The 20954-nt window shown below is 41.1% G+C and overlaps 1 protein-coding gene across 1 annotated transcript in view; it reads right to left on the minus strand.

Moving 5' to 3' along the window:
* Positions 1–20954, minus strand: part of dock4 (dedicator of cytokinesis 4) — a 214840-nt gene that overhangs the window by 96557 nt on the left and 97329 nt on the right. Inside the window, exons 19-20 of the mRNA XM_060926739.1 lie at positions 20075–20175; positions 3870–3951 (exon numbers count right to left, since the gene is read on the minus strand). Of these exons, the coding sequence (XP_060782722.1) occupies positions 3870–3951; positions 20075–20175 (183 nt within the window). The remainder of the gene's footprint in view (positions 1–3869; positions 3952–20074; positions 20176–20954) is intronic.

A 20954-nucleotide genomic window follows, 5' to 3' on the forward strand; every position in this document is an offset into this window, starting at 1 on the left:
AACGTTTGACTCCACCTCGCAAATGTGTCGTACCTCAGTGGGACCTCCATATTGTGTTGAACAGTCTCTGTAGCCCTCCATACGGACCTCTGGGGAGTGCTGACATTAAGTGGCTTTCAATGAAGACTGCTTTCCTGATTGCAGTGGCCTCAGCGAAAAGGGTAAATGAGCTGCAAGCGCTCTCCGTCAGTCCACTGTGTCTGCAGTGGGGGCCAAAGATCTCACGAGTAACGTTGTGGCCGAACCCTACTTTTCTACCTAAAGTGTTGGGTCCAGATTTTGTTAACAGGCCTCTGATTATTCCTGCTTTGGATCCTTCAGATAATACACTGAACATGGACCTTTGTCCTGTTAGGGCACTTAGGCAGTATGTGACAGCCACAGCAGACTGGCAAACCACTGACCAATTGTTTGTGTGCTTCAGTGACAGATGTAAAGGAGTGGCCTTGTCTAAGGATAGGTTGGCTCATTGGATTACAGACACTATATCTTACGCTTATTCTTCTACAGGCCATGACATGCCGATGGCAGTGAAATGTCACTCCACTCGTTCTGTGTCTACCTCTTGGGCTGCCCTGAAGGGTGTGAGTCTATTGGATATTTGTTCGGCTGCAACCTGGACGTCAGCCTGCACATTTTCCAGGTTCTACAGGATAAATGTTGCTACTAGTTCTTCATCATGCATGCAGGCTATGTTTAGCACTGCTCCATCTGTTCATTAGCTGTGGACAACAGCAGTTCCTTTCATGGGAGGTGTGAGCTTTACAGCCTCCACCAGTTCTTGATTGTTACAAATGCAATAATAGAAGTGTAACTAATCTGACTTGTTCAATAAAGTGAAGTCAGTAACATAACACTGTGGTGTTTTTTCCTTTGTTATGTCTTATGTATTAGTTGGGACCTCATGACAGCTTGGACATAAGTCTTCCACACAGTCTAAACTGCGCCATCTGGCGGTCTGGAGACAAGGAAGTAGAACACTGGTTACGTAGGTAACCGTGGTTCTACGACTGGTGGAAGACCGCCAGATAGACCAGTCACTCGGGACTCTGGTTCTGGCGAGAAAGGCTACAGGCAATGATGGACGTACGTGCTACTGTTTTATCATTTAGGGCACGTCATACATCACGAGTTGACAACTTGGGTATAAATTCTTGGCAAGAGATGCGGCTAGCGCAAGGGGTTTCACACAGTCTAAACTGCGCCATCTGGCGGTCTTCCACCAGTCGTAGAACCACGGTTACCTACGTAACCAGCGTTTATCTCCACGTGTTGAAAAACTCGCATTTTTCATACAAAATGCATCGGAGATCTGAGTGACGTACTGTATTTCCCAATATTTCACTCCGATGACGTCACTCCCAGTGCTTTCCCGCTGACTAGACGTGCACTGTCAAAATGTCAAAACGGTTCAAAATTAAAAGTCTTTTGATTAACTTGCATATTTTTTCTGGACGTGTCCATATAATATAAAGAACATTACACGGTTGCGCGAAGATATGAAGTTTCTCTTTTCATTTCAAAAAATATATCACTCATTCATAGCTTTGCGTAACCGTGCAATATCCTCGATTTATTTTCAAATGACTTTTCTGTAACCTAGGAGCTAAAATAGCTAATGTTAGTGATGAACAAAATTATAGTTGTCATGGTAATATATTATAGTTTGTCGAGTTGAACTGTTAAATAAATCCCTGAGAATATCACAACATTGCAAAGTGAGATCCTGAAATCTCACTGTGACAGAGACAAACTAATGTAGCAGTTAACTAGTGGGTTAGCTGTTTGAAACAGCAGGGTAACATGGGGGTGTTTACAAAAATTGCTTATTCCACGATCCTGGAATTTTACATGAGAGTAAGGCTACATCCACACGACAACAGCAACGAGATTTTATTTAAAAAAATATCGCGTCCACATGGGCAACGGATCAGTAAAATATCAGGTATATATGGCAACGCAACGCTTGCTGAAAACGATGCAATACACATCACACCTCTACGTGCGCTGTAAGACGGTCCCATCGGAGACACCAGAACAATAGAAGAAGTAGGACGCATGCGCATAAACCCCTTCTTCTACCCGGCGTGAAGCACTCACAGGAACAAACACACAACAACAAGAAGAAGATGGCTGCGACTATGTGAGGAAATCGTGCCTTCTGTGTGTACAAATTGGTTTTATTAGTGTGCATAGTTTTATATAACTTAATTTTCTTATTGTGTGTGAACATTTTGAAAAGCAGTCTTATCCAATAAAAAAAAGAAATTCAAGAAATGGTTCAGTTACTTGTTTATTTAAAAGAAAAGCTGTATATAAAAGTGAATGCAATGCAGTGGTTCATACAAAACAGCGAGAGTGCTGCTTGTTCTAGTCATGTGGTTGTGACGTAATCGTAAACAAATCCGTTCTACTCATCCAGACGACTTCGCAACAGCGCCGTTGCCAGATTTTTCCACTCTGGAACCCGTTCTCGTTTTGGGGCACCCAAAACACCGGTGCCGTGTGGACGCCAGGCCGAAACGATAAACAATTTTATCAGATTCACCTGAATCCGTTGCCGTGTGGACAGCCTCAAAGAGTTTACGGATATTCATAGCCCACTTTTAGTTGTTTCCCAAGCAAGAAAAATTAATAATTATTCTACATACGCTCACTGGCCACTTTATTAGGAACACCATCCACCTGCTGTTTGATGCAGTTCTCTCATCAGCCAATCCTTTGACAGCAGCACAATGCATAAAATCACGCAAATACAAATCAAGAGCTTCAGTTCATGTTCACTTCAAACATCCGAATGGGAAAAATATACATGTGATCTCAAGGTGTGACTTTCACTGTGGCAGTGGGTGTTGGTTTGAGCCAGATGAGTATAAGGTTTGAGTATTTCAGAAAGTGCTGATCTCCTGGGGTTTTCACACACACAACAGTCTCTAGAGTTTATACAGAATGGTGCGAAAAACAAAAAACACTGAGTGAGTGAGTGAGCAAGCGACAGTTCTGTGGGTGGAAACAAACGCCTTGTTGATAAGAGAGGTCAGAGGGAAATGGCCAGATTGGTTCGAGCTGCCAGGAAGGATATAGCAACTCATAGCAACTCTTTACAACCGTGGTGAGCAGAAAAGCATCTCAGCATGCAACAGCAGAAGAACACACTGGATTCCATTCCTGCCAGCCAAGAACAGGAATCTTAGAATCAAGAACAAGTTCCTATTAAAGTGACCGGTAAGTGTAGGTTATTTTATTAATTTTTTTAAAAATTTATTAGCTTTTTGCCAGGCGGCACGGTGGTGTAGTGCTTAGCGCTGTCACTTCACAGCAAGAAGGTCCGGGTTCGAGCCCCAGGGCCGGCGAGGGCCTTTCTGTGTGGAGTTTGCATGTTCTCCCCGTGTCCGCGTGGGTTTCCTCCGGGTGCTCCGGTTTCCCCCACAGTCCAAAGACATGCAGGTTAGGTTAACTGGTGACTCTAAATTGACCGTAGGTGTGAATGTGAGTGTGAATGGTTGTCTGTGTCTATGTGTCAGCCCTGTGATGACCTGGCGACTTGTCCAGGGTGTACCCCGCCTTTCGCCCGTAGTCAGCTGGGATAGGCTCCAGCTTGCCTGCGACCCTGTAGAAGGATAAAGCGGCTAGAGATAATGAGATAATGAGATGAGCTTTTTGCCATAGCAAGATCTATATATGTACATAGGTTATGTCTTGGAAACCATTACATTTTTACATTAATTACAGTGGCCCCATTGTGTATATATATATATATATATATATATATATATATATATATATATATATATATATATATATAAAATGACATACAGAAGGACAGATGTGATGCACATCTGAGCAGCAGAAATATGTTTTACTTTTACCTTCAAGACCTGCTGTATCTGCTCATGGTGCTCAGCGTCGATGATCCGGTCCACATGCCACTTCAAAACTCGGATCAGATCTCTATTAAGATAAGGATAAGATAAGAACATTGGAAAATGATGAGTTGCACAGGATGTATAACAAAAAGTGCATTTCTAAACAGACTTTAACTGTAAAAATTTTGAACATATGAAAGTTTTTCTGGCGGCTTGTATCTGCATTGTATTCTAAGATACATGGATTTACACTTGGAGCTAAACATGTTTCTGGTTGCCCAGAATGAAATCTGAAATGCTGTCTTGAGCATAATATACAAAACGAAATGGATGCTGCATCAAAAATAGGGATTTTGCATGTTTCAATCCCTTAAAGGGGATGTATTCTGAAAAACTCACTTTTTCAGTGCTTGTGCACAGGGCCGCTGACAGCTTTGGCTGGGCCCGGGACAAAATGCGCTGAATGGGCCCCCCCCCCGGCCAACCCACACACACACCCACCTCTCTTATCCCAGTCTCTACTCACTCCAACCCTTAAATGACAGGTATTCAAAAACCATTCAACCGGTCAACAACCATTTCATTTTAGCATTTCAACATTTTTACAGTTTTAACATTTTAACATTTCCTTAGTCTGCAACTATTCAGGTGCGAAATGCAATGCGCCGGACTTTTGTTGTGCGTGCGTGCATACTGTCCAGTGTGACAAGCAGAGAAGAACACACCGCTCGAGAAACGGCAGGATATGATTGCGGGCTAATGTGAATATTCTTAGCTTCAATCAGATATATGAAACACAATGTTATTAAGCCGTTGTGGTTATGAAATGATTCAATGCCCTGTGCGTTTGATATGGTGTTCAGTGTGACTTGCTCTCCCCTCGTTTGTAACATGAATTGCGTGCCGCGCATGCCTTGGTTGGGGTTACTTTACGGGGCTGGAAAAAGTTGGCTGTGTCTTACCCAGTGATGGGAATAACGGCGTTAGAAATAAACGGCGTTACTAACAGCGTTACTTTTTTTAGTAACGAGTAATCTAACTAATTACTTTTTACATCGTTATAACACCGTTCCCGTTACTTACAATAAAATACTATGCGTTACTTTATTAAAGCTGTTCTCATCTGGCACGCTGCTCGTTCAGCCTTTCTTTACTCTGCTTTCGTGTGGGGCGGGGAGACACGAGACAACGGCACAGTAAGCCAATCAGAGTAGATTTGGACAACATACGTAGGTAGGCCACGCCTACTGCGCGCTCTTTCAATCGGAAGACACAGCGATGGCGAGCGGTCAGCCCAGCACTGCGCTTTCACATTGGAAATACAGCCATTACTTTTCATTACTTGAAATAAAAGGCAAGAGTGTTTACATGCAATGCACATTATGTCGAGGAACAAAGCGTTTGTCCTCGTCAGTGGCCAGTAATTAGTAACATAATTTTAATAACTACAAAAATATATTACATTTGATAGATGTCTTCTCACATTGTCCCACAAAAATATTAATATAGTGTAGATAACATTACTAATTGGTTCTGTTAAGTGTCCATTTCAGTCATTAAACACATTTAACATTCACTTTTATTATGATTACACTAATTGAATTTGATTTTTTTTTTTTTGAGGGGAACAAAATGTAACGGAATAATTACTTTCCCTGGTAATTAGTTACTTTTATGACAAAGTAACTCCGTTACTAACTCAGTTACTTTTTGGGAAAAGTAACTAGTAACTATAACTAATTACTTTTTGAAAGTAATGTGCCCAACACTGGTCTTACCTGGCTCAGATGCCCCACTGCCTTTGCTAGTACCTGCTGCATCATCCGAATCTTTTTTAAAATATTTATGCAGTGAGCCCCTGAGTCTCTTGGTTTCTTCCTCTCTTTTTCTCTTTTCTTTTCTGTGCTCCTGACTTGTGCATGTTAGCAAATGGAACGCACGCTGATTGTCGAAGCGCTATGATCGAACGATGTCGGTTTTTTCCCCTTAATCAAAGAGTCAGACCAAACCATTTTTGCATTAGGGGTGGTAGGGGGTTCTTGACGCCTTTTTCAAAGACAATAAAGGAAAAAGATCTAGAAATCATTTATTGAATGCAAATATAGCACATTTCTCCCCCAAATCAACACATTTTGAAATGAAATAAAATAATCGCAACTTCATGAGAGCCCAGTTCTGGGCCCCCCCCATTCCTGGGCCCGGGACAACATACCCGTTTGTCCCCCCCTGTCGGCAGGCCTGCTTGTGCATCTGGAGCCTACCAACCTACAAACTCTGAAATAAGTCACCCAGTCAGTTTCTTTTGGGCTTCCTGTTTCAGAAAACATGAGCTTCAGCAAGGCGTTCAGATTTGTCTCCTCTTTCTATGTCATAAGTGGAGCTCATTAGAATAATCCCGCCCCCTCAGCTGAGTATCTCCATTCATGGCTTGAGAACTGCCTTTGTGAATGAATATTCATGACAAAGTGCTCCCTGATTGGCTGGCAGAAGAGGGGCGTGAGCTGATCAGTGGCTCATTATGACTTAAAGGTACCGGTACAGGTGCTCAAATCAGCCATTCTGACCAGGGGTGGGTTTCCCAAAAGCATCGTAGCACAAAGATCATCATTAAATGATAGCGCGAGCATCACAATGAACACTCTCTCTCCTAGTTAAGATGCTCTTAGCGTTAAGAGGCTTTTGGGAAACCCACCCCAGTTCTGTTTAGACAGGGTGAGAAGGGAGCTGTGGTGTTTTATCCTTGTGGTATTTTGACCAAAACCTGTCACAAGTATTTCATTAAGACCTCAGAGATCAAGGGGTATAATACGTCACCTTTGAAATCAGAAAAAAAAGCAGCGACTTTCACAATTCTGACTCTGTAAAAGACACCATTCTTCTGGTGCTGAATGTGGGGTCCAGAAAAACCCCACAGGCCTACGCAGTAATTTTCTAATTTGGTTACATTAGTAGAAGCCCATCATTATCAAAATGATTATGCGTATAAAAATGCCAACTAGAATTTAATAGTTAACATTGAATAAAAATGGGTTCTGGGTAGAAAGTAAGGAATTTTGGTTAAATAAACTTTTTCTCCCCCATTTCATGATATTCATTTAATTTATGCCTAATTTCTAATAGTTTGCTGTTAAATAAGTTTCTACTGACAGGGTAAGAACCTGTTTTTAATTTAAAAGGGACAAAATGTTTGAGAACCACTGATTTAGACTGTTTACTATAGCAGTCACTCAGACATGAAGGTGAAGAGAAAGCTAAAGCTGTTCAGTTTCTGAGGGAAAAGAGCAAAAGACTGCTCAAGAAACTGGCTAGTACTCATAAAGTGCTGTATAGATTTAAAAAACAAACAAACCAAGAAGACAGAGTCATCTGTATCCCCCGCCCTACACTACCATTCAAAAGTTTGGGGTCACTTTGAAATGTCCTTATTTTTGAAAGAAAAGCACTGTTCTTTTCAATGAAGATCACTTTAAACTAATCAGAAATCCACTCTATACATTGCTAATGTGGTAAATGACTATTCTAGCTGCAAATGTCTGGTTTTTGGTGCAATATCTCCATAGGTGTATAGAGGCCCATTTCCAGCAACTCTCACTCCAGTGTTCTAATGGTACAATGTGTTTGCTCATTGCCTCAGAAGGCTAATGGATGATTAGAAAACCCTTGTACAATCATGTTAGCACAGCTGAAAACAGTTGAGCTCTTTAGAGAAGCTATAAAACTGACCTTCCTTTGAGCAGATTGAGTTTCTGGAGCATCACATTTGTGGGGTCGATTAAATGCTCAAAATGGCCAGAAAAATGTCTCGACTATATTTTCTATTCATTTTACAACTTATGGTGGTAAATAAAAGTGTGACTTTTCATGGAAAGCACAAAATTGTCTGGGTGACCCCAAACTTTTGAACGGTAGTGTATATACCAACTATATACCAAGCTTCAAGATATTATCGGTCACATTTTTCAAGTTCTGCTGCAGGAAACCAACCCTACCTCTTTACACTGACCTCAGCAGCCCATGGCATAAACCCACCAGACCTTTGGTCCAGGTGAGCTAAAAATTACAATTTCTCACATTTCTTAGTATCAAAAGGCACATATACATTACGTAATCAACACATGTACCAACTTTCAAGACCATACCACTCATAGCTTTCAAGTTCTGCTCCGGAAACAAAACCTACCCCTAAGACTAACCTGAGAAACTAAGTCTGAAATTTTTTCCATGGAAACATGAAAAATTAAAATTTCTCAAATCTCTTATTATGAAAAGGCACATTGATATCACCTTGTTAACATGTATACCAAGTTTCAAATCCATATCATGAATAGTTTTGGATATATGCTCCGGAAACGAACATCGCTCTTAGAAACTAACTCAAAATCTAGGTTTTTTTAAATGTAAAAATTTGAAAAATACTTTTTTTTTCAAAAATCCAAAATAGCAAAAGGCACCAGTTCACATGTTGCTTGATATGTATACAAAATATATCTTCAGTAGTTTTAAAGATATGGCCCGGAAACGAAAATGTGACCGGACAGACGGACAGCCAGATGGACATCTGTCCATGTGGCTGTCTGTCTGTCTGGTCACATTTTCGGAACCTGTTTCTATTAAAAAAAAAAGGTCTTGAGATAGTTACAGTGTTTTATTAATGTTAAAACTTGCTTGCTTGTTGTTGGCAGTGTCTGACTCCAACAAATCCAGCATCACAACAGTTAACGTGCCACAGAGAACATGGTGACATTTCAATTAACTACACAAACCGTTTTCGACAATTTGAAGTTTGTCTTCTGCTGTACGACAATATGATGACTACTCGTGTCACAGACAAAACAAAAACGGGCAAAACAACAACTCAACACATAAAAAATTAAACAAATCATTTCATCAGAGTTTTACATACATATTTAACCACTTTCCACTTTTATCCTGATGAGACTTTTATCCTAATGTCCTATGAGACCTTAATTAAATGCTGATAACTTTGGACGATAAAGCAGTTTATACAGTATCTGGCCAAAAGTAGGTGGATACCTGACCATCGCGCACACACACATGGGTCTTCCCACAAAAGGTGCTTTCGGACTGAAAGAATTTTTTCATAGTTCTTAGAACTGTTGGAGAAAGTTCCCCCTTTTTTGTGTGTGTCCATACTTCAGGACTTAAGAACGTTGTTATTCGAGCTCTGTTTTGAGGGACTTTTTTAGCGCCTACTTCAGGGAAGGTACTCTCCCAGTATAAGAGGAACCATGAGCAACGTAAGTGTACTGTGATTGGTTGAACACAAACCAGTGCAGTGCTGGCAATAGCAATTTTTAAAAATCTGTGTAAAACATTCGCAATAATAATAATAATAATAAGTTCAATTTAAGGGCGGCACGGTGGTGTAGTGGTTAGCGCTGTCGCCTCACAGCAAGAAGGTCCGGGTTCGAGCCCCGTGGCCGGCGAGGGCCATTCTGTGCGGAGTTTGCATGTTGTCCCCGTGTCCGCGTGGGTTTCCTCTGGGTGCTCCCCTACAGTCCAAAGACATGCAGGTTAGGTTAACTGGTGACTCTAAATTGACCGTAGGTGTGAATGTGAGTGTGAATGATTAACTGTGTCTATGTGTCAGCCCTGTGATGACCTGGCGACTTGTCCAGGGTGTACCCCGCCTTTCGCCCATAGTCAGCTGGGATAGGCTCCAGCTTGCCTGCGACCCTGTAGAACAGAATAAAGCGGCTAGAGATAATGAGATGAGATGAGAAGTTTAATTTATATAGCGCCTTTCACAAACCCAAGGACGCTTTACACAGGACTTACCAAAAAAAAAGGCCACACAAGGAAGAGTAGTGTGAGGTAAAGAGAAAAGTTTTCAAGTTAGCTTTGAAGGAAGAGAGAGTGGAACAGTCATGAAGCGATTGTGATAACGAGTTCCAAAGTTTAGGAGCAGCAACACTGAATGATCTGCCACCCATAGATGCCAGTTTAAAATGTGGAACAGTCAGAAGTCCACAGACAGAAGATCTGAGGGAGTGGGAGGGACAGTACAAATTAATTAGCTCACAGTGTAAAGAACAACTCTTAACGTTCGTATTAAAAAATGGGGAAAAAAAACCACAGACAGATGGACCGACAGAGAAGTCCAGGTTTTATTGATCCTATACCGTATGTGATGGAAGAAATACAGCATGATTTTGACGTGTCTAAACAAAATATAAAAATCTTCGCTTGCATTTCCTGCTCACGTCACACTAGCAAGCCAGCTTACATCACTTCAGCGTTCCTACTGGCAGTGCGAATGCAAACAGAAAAAAAGCCCTTGAAGGTATATCATCCTGGAGGGAGCTCCCCAGTGATTTGCTCCTCTCAATAAGTCTTGAGAACTGTTTGACCAAAATGCGCCTAATGTTTGAAGCACACAATTGTCTATCATGTCTTTGTATCCTATAGCCTTACAATTTCCCTTCACTGGAACAAAGAGGCCCAAGCCTGTTCTAACACGACAATGCCCCTGTGCACAAAGCAAGCTCCATAAAAACATGATTTGCCAAGGTTGAAGTGGAAGAACTCGAATGTCCTGCACAGAGCTTTGACCTCAACCCCACTGAACACCTTTGGGATGAATTGTAATACTGACTGCACCCCAGGCCTTCTCATCTGGCATCAGTGCCTGACTTCACTAATGCTCTTGTAGCTGAATGAGCACAAATCCCCACAGTTACGCTCTAAAATCTAATGGAAAGCCTTCCTAGAAAAGTGAAGGTTATTATCACAGGAAAGATGGACAACATCTACTGTATAACAGGGTGATTGGTTAGGTGTCCACATACTTTTGGCAAAATTTAACAGTTATTCCATGAAATCGAGTCGTACATGAGCTGATAGCTGACGAGGCGCATAGCGTCGAGTTGACTATAATCCATGTACGACGAGATTTCGTGGAATAACGGCTAAATTTTGCCAAAAGTATGTGGACACCTAACCAATCACAATTGTCTATCATGTCTTTGTATCCTATAGCCTTACAATTTCCCTTCACTGGAACAAAGAGGCCCAAACCTGTTCTAACACGACAATACCCCTGTGCACAAAGCAAGCTCCATGAAAACATGATTTGCCAAGGTTGAAGTGGAAGAACTCGAATATCCCACACAGAGCTTTGACCTCAACCTCAAGATGCAAGACAAGGTACCAGGTATGCTTTATTTGAAGTCTGGGGTAGCACCACTTTCCATCGCTTATGATTAAATTGGTTAGGTATCCACATACTTATAGCAAAATTTAACAGTTATTCCATGAAATCGAGTCGTACATAAGCTGATAGCTGACAAGGCGTGTAGCGTCGAGTCGGCTATAATCCATGTACGACGAGATTTCGTGGAATAACTGTTAAATTTTGCCAGAAGTATGTGGATACCTAACCAATCACCCTGTTATACAGTAGATGTTGTCCACCTTTCCTGTGATAATAACCTTCACTTTTCTAGGAAGGCTTTCCATTAGATTTTAGAGCGTAACTGTGGGGATTTGTGCTCATTCAGCTACAAGAGCGTTAGTGAAGTCAGGCACTGATGCCAGACGAGAAGGCCTGGGGTGCAGTCAGTATTACAATTCATCCCAAAGGTGTTCAGTGGGGTTGAGGTCAAAGCTCTGTGCAGGACATTCGAGTTCTTCCACTTCAACCTTGGCAAATCATGTTTTCATGGAGCTTGCTTTGTGCACAGGGGCATTGTCGTGTTAGAACAGGCTTGGGCATCTTTGTTCCAGTGAAGGAATATTTACGCTTAGAATGTAAACAAACCGGTGAAATAACAGTAGGAATTTGTGAAAAATGCTGTCATAATAATAATTCTTGAAAAATAAAAAAAGATGCGTTCTTCCCATCAAATACTTTCATTCCATATTTTGTTGCTTTTTTTTCGAGGTTTTGTTTTCGACAAGAGTTTTTATTTCGTCCTCGATTGGTTCCGTAAGATGCTCCGCTGTTTTGTTTTTCTCTACTCACGGTATATGAGCTGACAGCCTAGTAGTAGAGTAGCCAATCAGAGCATGTGATTGCTCATATCCACTGCATGTGGATAGAATAAAGTGCATATATTCTTGCTATAAAGGCCGTCTTCAGAGCTGGATGCTTACGTTCAATATTTACATTAGTATTTCTACAAGGAAAGTTATCTGTACTCAGACTTCACTTACGCAATTGTTTAACTCTGTCTTTTCAACTATAAAGGCTCAATCCAGTGTAATACAGCTGCAAGCATCTGAAATAGCACTTAAGACAGCAGTTTGTATGAAAAACGAGAAACAAAAATCTAGAAATAATATCTAATATTATGGAAAGCAGCAAAGTGTGAGGCTTTGACAAAACTTGTGCAGAATCCAAAGATTCCAAATACAGTTTGATTGTATTTATGAATAATATCCAAATTATTCAACATTTGTGCAAAATTAAGAAGAACACTGGGGATTAAAGTGAAAAATGACACCTACGGTACAGTGGCGCTTGAAAGTTTGTGAACCCTTTTGAATTTTCTATATTTCTGCATAAATATGACCTAAAACATCATCAGATTTTCACACAAGTCCTAAAAGTAGATAAAGAGAACCCAGTTAAACAAATGAGACAAACATATTATACTTGGTCATTTATTTATTGAGGAAAATGATCCAATATTACATATCTGTGAGTGGCAAAAGTATGTGAATCTCTAGGATTAGCAGTTAATTTGAAGGTGAAATTAGAGTCAGGTGTTTTCAATCAATGGGATGACAATCAGGTGTGAGTGGGCACCCTGTTTTATTTAAAGAACAGGGATCTATCAAAGTCTGAGCTTCACAACACATGTTTGTGGAAGTGTATCATGGCACGAACAAAGGAGATTTCTGAGGACCTCAGAAAAAGTGTTGTTGATGCTCATCAGGCTGGAAAAGGTTACAAAACCATCTCTAAAGAGTTTGGACTCCACCAATCCACAGTCAGACAGATTGTGTACAAATGGAGGAAATTCAAGACCATTGTTCCCCTCCCCAGAAGTGGTCGACCAACAAAGATCACTCCAAGAGCAAGGCGTGTAATAGTCGGCGAGGTCACAAAGGACCCCAGGGTAACTTCTAAGTAACTGAAGGCCTTTTCTCACATTGGCTAATGTGAATGTCCATGAGTCCACCATCAGGAGAACACTGAACAACAATGGTGTGCATGGCAGGGTTGCAAGGAGAAAGCCACTGCTCTCCAAAAAGAACATTGCTGCTCGTCTGCAGTTTGCTAAAGATCACGTGGACAAGCCAGAAGGCTACTGGAAAAATGTTTTGTGGATGGATGAGACCAAAACAGAACTTTTTGGTTGAAATGAGAAGCGTTATGTTTGGAGAAAGGAAAACACTGCATTCCAGCATAAGAACCTTATCCCATCTGTGAAACATGGTGGTGGTAGTATCATGGTTTGGGCCTGTTTTGCTGCATCTGGGCCAGGACGGCTTGCCATCATTGATGGAACAATTATTTCTGAATTATACCAGCGAATTCTAAAGGAAAATATCAGGACATCTGCCCATGAACTGAATCTCAAGAGAAGGTGGGTCATGCAGCAAGACAACGACCCTAAGCACACAAGTCGTTCTACCAAAGAATGGTTAAAGAAGAATAAAGTTAATGTTTTGGAATGGCCAAGTCAACGTCCTGGCCTTAATCCAATGGCAATGTTGTGGAAGGACCTGAAGCGAGCAGTTCATGTGAGGAAACCCACCAACATCCCAGAGTTGAAGCTGTTCTGTACGGAGGAATGGGCTAAAATTCCTCCAAGCCGGTGTGCAGGACTGATCAACAGTTACCGGAAATGTTTAGTTGTAGTTATTGCTGCACAAGGGGGTCACACCAGATACTGAAAGCAAAGGTTCACATACTTTTGCCACTCACAGATATGTAATATTGGATCATTTTCCTCAATAAATAAAGGACCAAGTATAATATTTTTGTCTCATTTGTTTAACTGGGTTCTCTTTATCTACTTTGAGGACTTGTGTGAAAATCTGATGTTGTTTTAGGTCATATTTATGCAGAAATATAGAAAATTCTAAAGGGTTCACAAACTTTCAAGCACCACTGTATTGGCCCTGTTAATGCGATTTTTCGCGGCAGCAGCAGCAGCAGTGATGTGCATTTTCTTTCCACTTTATGGATCCCAGGTTGAAGCTCAGAAATAGTCTGTGAGCAAAACTGTTCTGTAGCACGGCGTCATTCACCCAGAAACGCTCACTCTGCCAAACTCTTTGAACTGTTTGATGATACAAATGCGTCTCTGGGGAATTATCCGCTTGAGCCTTTGTCAGAAAAAAAAAAAGTGAGTGCAATTTTCAGCCTGAGTGCCTGAGAGAGGGTGAGTGCTAAAAATATAAGGGTGTAATTTGACAGAAAAGAAATATTCCCCCGCTGTGTTGTATTTGGGAATCTGTGAGTTTATAATACGATAAAAATCTGGGTCTGTGTGAGTAGGATGGCTCATTCCGAGACCCTGAAGAGCAGTTTTCATTTTATGGGAATGCTAGCACTTTCTAAATAAACGGGGGATTTGCTTTATTTGAAGTGTGGGGTAGCACCACGTTCCATCCCTTATGATTAAATACAAAGTCAAACCTGGCTGTAATAAAACACAAAGCACCAGATCACTGACAGAGAGAACGTGGAAAGTGTGTCACTGCGTATTTCAAGGTTTTCTGCTGTTTCAGCAATTCAGCTACAATAATATAAATCTCTCGCCTACAGTTTGGGGAAAAATAAAATCTCTAAATGAACTTTTCCATGACGGATCTCAAAGAGGGGTTATAAGGTTTCAGGCTTATTCAGGATTGGAGAGTTAATTTAAAAAGTTGTGGCCATATTTATACAGGGAAATTTCTCTGTTGTTTTGTGAGATGAACTAGAAACAGCACAATATTTTGTACTGGGCCAAAACACAGAAGTGAATGAAAATGTCACAAAACTCATAATTCAGCAATTATTATCAGACATACAGGACACTTTTTCATCTCATCTCATCTCATTATCTCTAGCCGCTTTATCCTTCTACATGGTCGCAGGCAAGCTGGAGCCTATCCCAGCTGACTACGGGCGAAAGGCGGGGTACACCCTGGACAAGTCGCCAGGTCATCACAGGGCTGACACATAGACACAGACAACCATTCACACTCACATTCACACCTACGGTCAATTTAGAGCCACCAGTTAACCTAACCTGCATGTCTTTGGACTGTGGGGGAAACCGGAGCACCCGGAGGAAACCCACGCGGACACGGGGAGAACATGCAAACTCCACACAGAAAGGCCCTCGCCGGCCACGGGGCTCGAACCCGGACCTTCTTGCTGTGAGGCGACAGTGCTAACCACTACACCACCATGCCGCCCATAATAATAATAATAATAATAATAATAATAATAATAATAATAATATTGGCTGGCTTTTTTTTCATGGTATATGAGATATATTCCATTCAGCTACTCATCTTCGACTTGTTCAGTATCGTGCTATGTGAATGGAATATATCTGATATAGCACTCAAAGCCAGACGATATTATTTAAGTATACTTTGATTTATTTTTGTGTGCTGATGTCGTAAATTGGATGCCAGTTTGATGGATCATGCCATGGTTTCACAGTTTCACAGTCAGTGGATACAGCAGTCCCACTGTATAAGCAAAAATGTTATAAATAGCCTTTGCTTGAACAAAATAAATGTTCAGAAAGAGGAACTCTCTCAATAGAGACGTGATGCAGCTCAACTCGTGCCATGTTGCTGTCTAGATAATATCTCAGCCCGTGCTTTTCACAACAATAGACTTGCTACCTCACGAATGAGACGGCATATCCTGTCTTGCATGGTTGGCTTTCCATAGCGTTCCATGAATACAGTCATAATTCAGGAAGACTGAGTGGGAATAAAAATGTGGACGGCCAGTGGTTAGACACTGAACTACTAATGGCAAGAAAGCAGTGCGGTGTAACACTAACAGCCTGAACAAGCAACCAAGTGAAAAAAGTTTCAAAAGACTGGGAAACGGGGGGGTGGGGGGGTTAAAACGAGGAAGAAAGGGGCGAGAGAGAGTAAGGGAGGGAGAGAGAGAGAGAGAGAGAGAGAGAAGGAGGAGAAAGAAACATGCCGTTGAAATTAAAGCAATCAAGAAGGAAGGAAAGATGGGGAGGAACAGAGAAAGAAAAGAGTTCATGTTGAGAAGACACAGGGAGAAGAGTGCAAGAGAGAAAAGGAGGAGAAGAACAAAATGTGAAAAAGAGAGAGAATTTCAAGAGAGATGGAAGAGAGAGAAAGAGAGTGAGACAGAAAATTATCTGTTGAAAGACAGACTGGTGATAGGTAGCAGCATATGAAGGAGTAAATCACACCTCCCCCCCCCCACACACACACACGAGAACATGATGCTTTAACGCGTTTACCAAGTCTCATCCTACACACCACCAACACACCCTGCAAGCTCCCCTGCTGACACACACACACACACACACACACACACACACACACACACACACACACACACACAGAGAGGAGGCATGAAGCCTGAGCTGGAAAGGTGAAGGTGAGGAAACAGGGACAGAGGTGAAGCAAGTAAATCATTATCATTATTATTACAGAATGGAATGAATAAGTCACAGAGAAAGAAGGAAGACGGTGTAAACAAGAAGACAAGTATAATGCAGTACTGGATTAAAGGAATACTCCAGAGTTTTTCAACCGAATGTCCATGTAGACTATGTGTGATTACTCCAAACAAGAATTCCGCCATATTTCACACACACAAAAGACACTTAGACGGAGAGACTACAACACACACACACACACATACACACAAAAGACACTTAGATGGAGAGACTACAATTCACACACACACACACACACACACACACACACACACACACACACACACACAAAAGACACTTAGACGGAGAGACTACAACACACACGCGCGCGCTCACACACACACACATGAAAGACACTTAGACAGAGAGACTACAACTCTCACTCACACACACACACACACACACACACAAAAGACACTTAGACGGAGAGACTACAACACACACACACATGCACACACACACAAAAGACACTTAGACAGAGAGACTACAATACACACACACAAAAGACACTTAGAGAGACTACAATACACACACACACACACACACACACACACACACACACACACACACACACACACACACACAAGACACTTAGACGGAGAGACTACAACACACACACATGTACACACACAAGACACTTAGACAGAGAGACTACAATACACACACACACACACACACACACACACACACACACACACACACACACACACAAGACACTTAGACGGAGAGACTACAACAAACACACATGTACACACACAAGACACTTAGACAGAGAGACTACAATACACACACACACACACACACACACACACACACACACACACACACACACACACACACACACACAAGACACTTAGACGGAGAGACTACAACAAACACACATGTACACACACAAGACACTTAGACAGAGAGACTACAATTCACACACACAAAAGACACTTAGACGGAGAGACTACAACACACACACACACACACACACACACACACACACACACACACACACACACACACACAAGACACTTAGAGAGACTACAACTCACACACACACACACACACGCACACAGAGCTGTGTGAAACCAATACTGATCAATAATAATAATAATAATAATAATAATGCCATTATCAGCTGAATAGTTTAAGGAGGTGCGTACACAGAATTTGTGATAGCAGCAGCTTTCGGCAAGTGGGAGGAAACCAGAGAACTGGAAGAAACTGGAGAGGAAACATTCAGCATCGACAATAACCTCAGCTCAGGATCACATCAACATTGTTATTGTGTCATGCAATATAAGAGCCGATCCTGTTTCAATATGCAAACGCAGGTCACGCCATAGCAGTGTACAATTAGAAGGGGATGGGGTGTGAAGGGTCGGGAACATGCTCATAGATTTAGGATTATTTTTGATGAGGCTGATAGTGATTTTTCTATTTTGCTGTTGTCTGATGATTTTTATTTGTTTTTGCTTTAATCCTAGTTTACCTCATAATGCATTGTTTAGTGGAGTAGACAGGCTACAGGCTAACGTGTTCAAAATAATGAAGCCAGACTACAGAGCAGTAAAGCAAGCCAACAAATCACCACTACACTTTGTTGTCCATTTCATTTCTCACAAATTTCAATTTAAAGTTATTTATTGGTTATTTCATTCCTTAATGGTTTATCATCTGGTTACATCTCTGAATATCCTGTATAGCTGTGCTCTAAACAGACTTTGAAGAAAAGCTGCTGCCTTAACACAATTCCCAAAGGGTAAAACACACACACACACACACACACACACACACACACACACTGGGGAAACTGGCTTTTTATGTTCTTAAAATCTGGAACATGCAATATCAATATTTGGCAGAATCCCTCCATTGAAAACAGCTTAAAGCACATAGCTATTAAATTTACAAATCTGGCCTACAGCAAAATGATCCAGAACTGGTGATTAATTAACACACACACACACACACACACACACACACACACACACACACACAATTACATCTCTCATTAGTTATTATTTTTAGATAAGGCCTACATATAAAACTATCACAGAAAATCTATTTTTCAAAATATGAACTTAGGTCTTTTCTGTGAAATCTTCCTATGAAACCCAGAAATCCTAAAAAAAAAAAAAAAACTAGATAGAACTCGACGCCAACGGCGTCGATGGGGATGCCTCTGCGTGGTAGACTACACGCCTTATTAAGTTGTGATTTGGGGATGGACATTTGACCTCACAGTAATCTTGACCTGGTGAAATCACTTGTATCAGCCTTGGAGATATTGTGTTCACAAGGTTTTCGGACAGACATTTGACCTCACAGTGACCTTGACCTTAGACCTTTTGATCTCCAAATCTAATTAGTTTATCTTTGTCCCCAAATGCACAAATGGTGAAAGTTTGGTGAAATTCCTTTGATTTGCCTTGGAGATATTGTGTTCACAAGGTTCTCAGGCAGACATTTGACCTCACAGTGACCTTGACCTTAGACCTTTTGATCTCAAAATCTAATCAGTTTATCTTTGTCCCCAAATGCACAAATGGTGAAAGTTTGGTGAAATTCCTTTCATCTGCTTTGGAGATCTTGTGTTCACAAGGTTTTCGGACAGACATTTGACCTCACAGTGACCTTGGCCTTAGACCTTTTGATCTCAAAATCTAATCAGTTCATGTTTGTCCCAAAGCGCACAAATGGTGAAAGTTTGGTGAAATTCCTTTCATTAGCCTTTGAGATATCGCATTCACAAGGTTTCGGGACGGACGCATGCACGGACGCACGCACACACGCACGGACGGAGGTTTAGGGACGGACGCACACACGGACGGACACATGGACAGATGGACAACCCGAAAACATAATGCCTCCTGTACCTTACGGTGGCAGAAGCATAAAAAAATAAATAAACAAGTGTTGCCAGGCAAAACAAACCTCACCTGGCAGCGCTTATTTTATACCTATATGTTGATAATGGTGATATTTCTCAATCATCAGCTGTCAGGTTATAGTCCTATGAAAATCCATGACCTTGAGTTTGACATTTCAAAGTCATTCAAGGTCAAAGGTCATGGCGGCAACTGAAAGCCCATATGGGACTTCCTATATGTTGATAATGGTAACCCTCTGGCTATCATGAACCATTTTAAAGTTATAGCCCTTTGAAAACCCATGACCTTCAGGTTGACCTTTCAAGGTCACTCAAGGTCAAAGGTCATGGTGCCAAATGAAAGGCCATATGGGAGTTCCTATATGCTCATAAGAGTAAACATCTGTCTATCGACAACCGTTTTTGAGTTATAATGGAAAATGTGTTATTTTGACCAAAAGGTTGACCTTTCCACTGACCTTGACCTTTACCTTGACCCAATTACCCCCAAAATTTAATCAGGTAATCAACGGACCATTGCCCGCCTACCCTGAAAATTTGAAGTCAATCAGTGCAACCGTCTAGACGCTATATTGTTAACAGACACACACACACACACAAACAAACCGCACTGATTACATTACCTCGCCACGCTTACTTAAAACACAAGTATTCCAAGCTCACTTTTTCTTTTTTTTTTAACTGCGTGTCCTTGTGCTCACCTGTATGATAAAGCCCCCGCAAAATGATTCTCAATGTAGTTGTCCATGACGGGTTTGAAGTGCTGGAATTTACTGTCCTGCAGCAAATTGATGACGTGCACCTGCAGAGAAAATCGACATGGTGCACAAAATGTACGCTGTATTTAAAGCAACTGATGCACAGTCACTCACACACACACACACACACACAGCTCTCTTCGTAATGTATAACCACACAGTCCTCCCTTTAAAAAGTAGCAGCTACTCTAGAAGGACAACCGAACCAACAACCTCCATGATAGGAAAATAAATAAATATAAATTTCCGCTCTTTTCTCAATAGATGTCAATATTTTCAGATGTGATAATTACTGTAGGTCTTTGCTAAATAGAGATTCAGTTTAAAATCACTTTAATCACTCATTTATCACAACATACACACAAGTAAAAATCAATAAAGTAGTAAGAGAAATATTTGTTTCCAAAAATGCACAAATTTGGCCAGCTGAGAAGGAATAAACACTTTTTTTCACCAGTAATCTTGTGAATACTTAAAAGTGTATCCCACTACGTGTCTGAAATTTATTCACAGTTCAGCCCCACTGTGGGTTACGGACTGGACTTTTGCATTCATTTACTTGTACTGATATTTTACTAACCAATTATTCGATTTTATTTTTTGGATGCAAATGACAAATGCATTGTCTGTTACTCATATACAGTACCAGTCAAAAGTCTGGACACCCCACTCTACTCATTCAGAGGGTTTTCTGTATTTGGACTCTTTTCTACATTGTAGAACAATACTGAAGACATCAAAATGATGAAATAACACATGGAACATATATGAGATTATGTGGGAAACAAAAAAGTGTTTAAAAAAACCCTAAATATGTTTGATA

The sequence above is a fragment of the Neoarius graeffei genome, chromosome 8 (assembly GCF_027579695.1).
Source record: "Neoarius graeffei isolate fNeoGra1 chromosome 8, fNeoGra1.pri, whole genome shotgun sequence".
In the NCBI taxonomy this organism is placed as follows: Eukaryota; Metazoa; Chordata; class Actinopteri; order Siluriformes; family Ariidae; genus Neoarius; species Neoarius graeffei.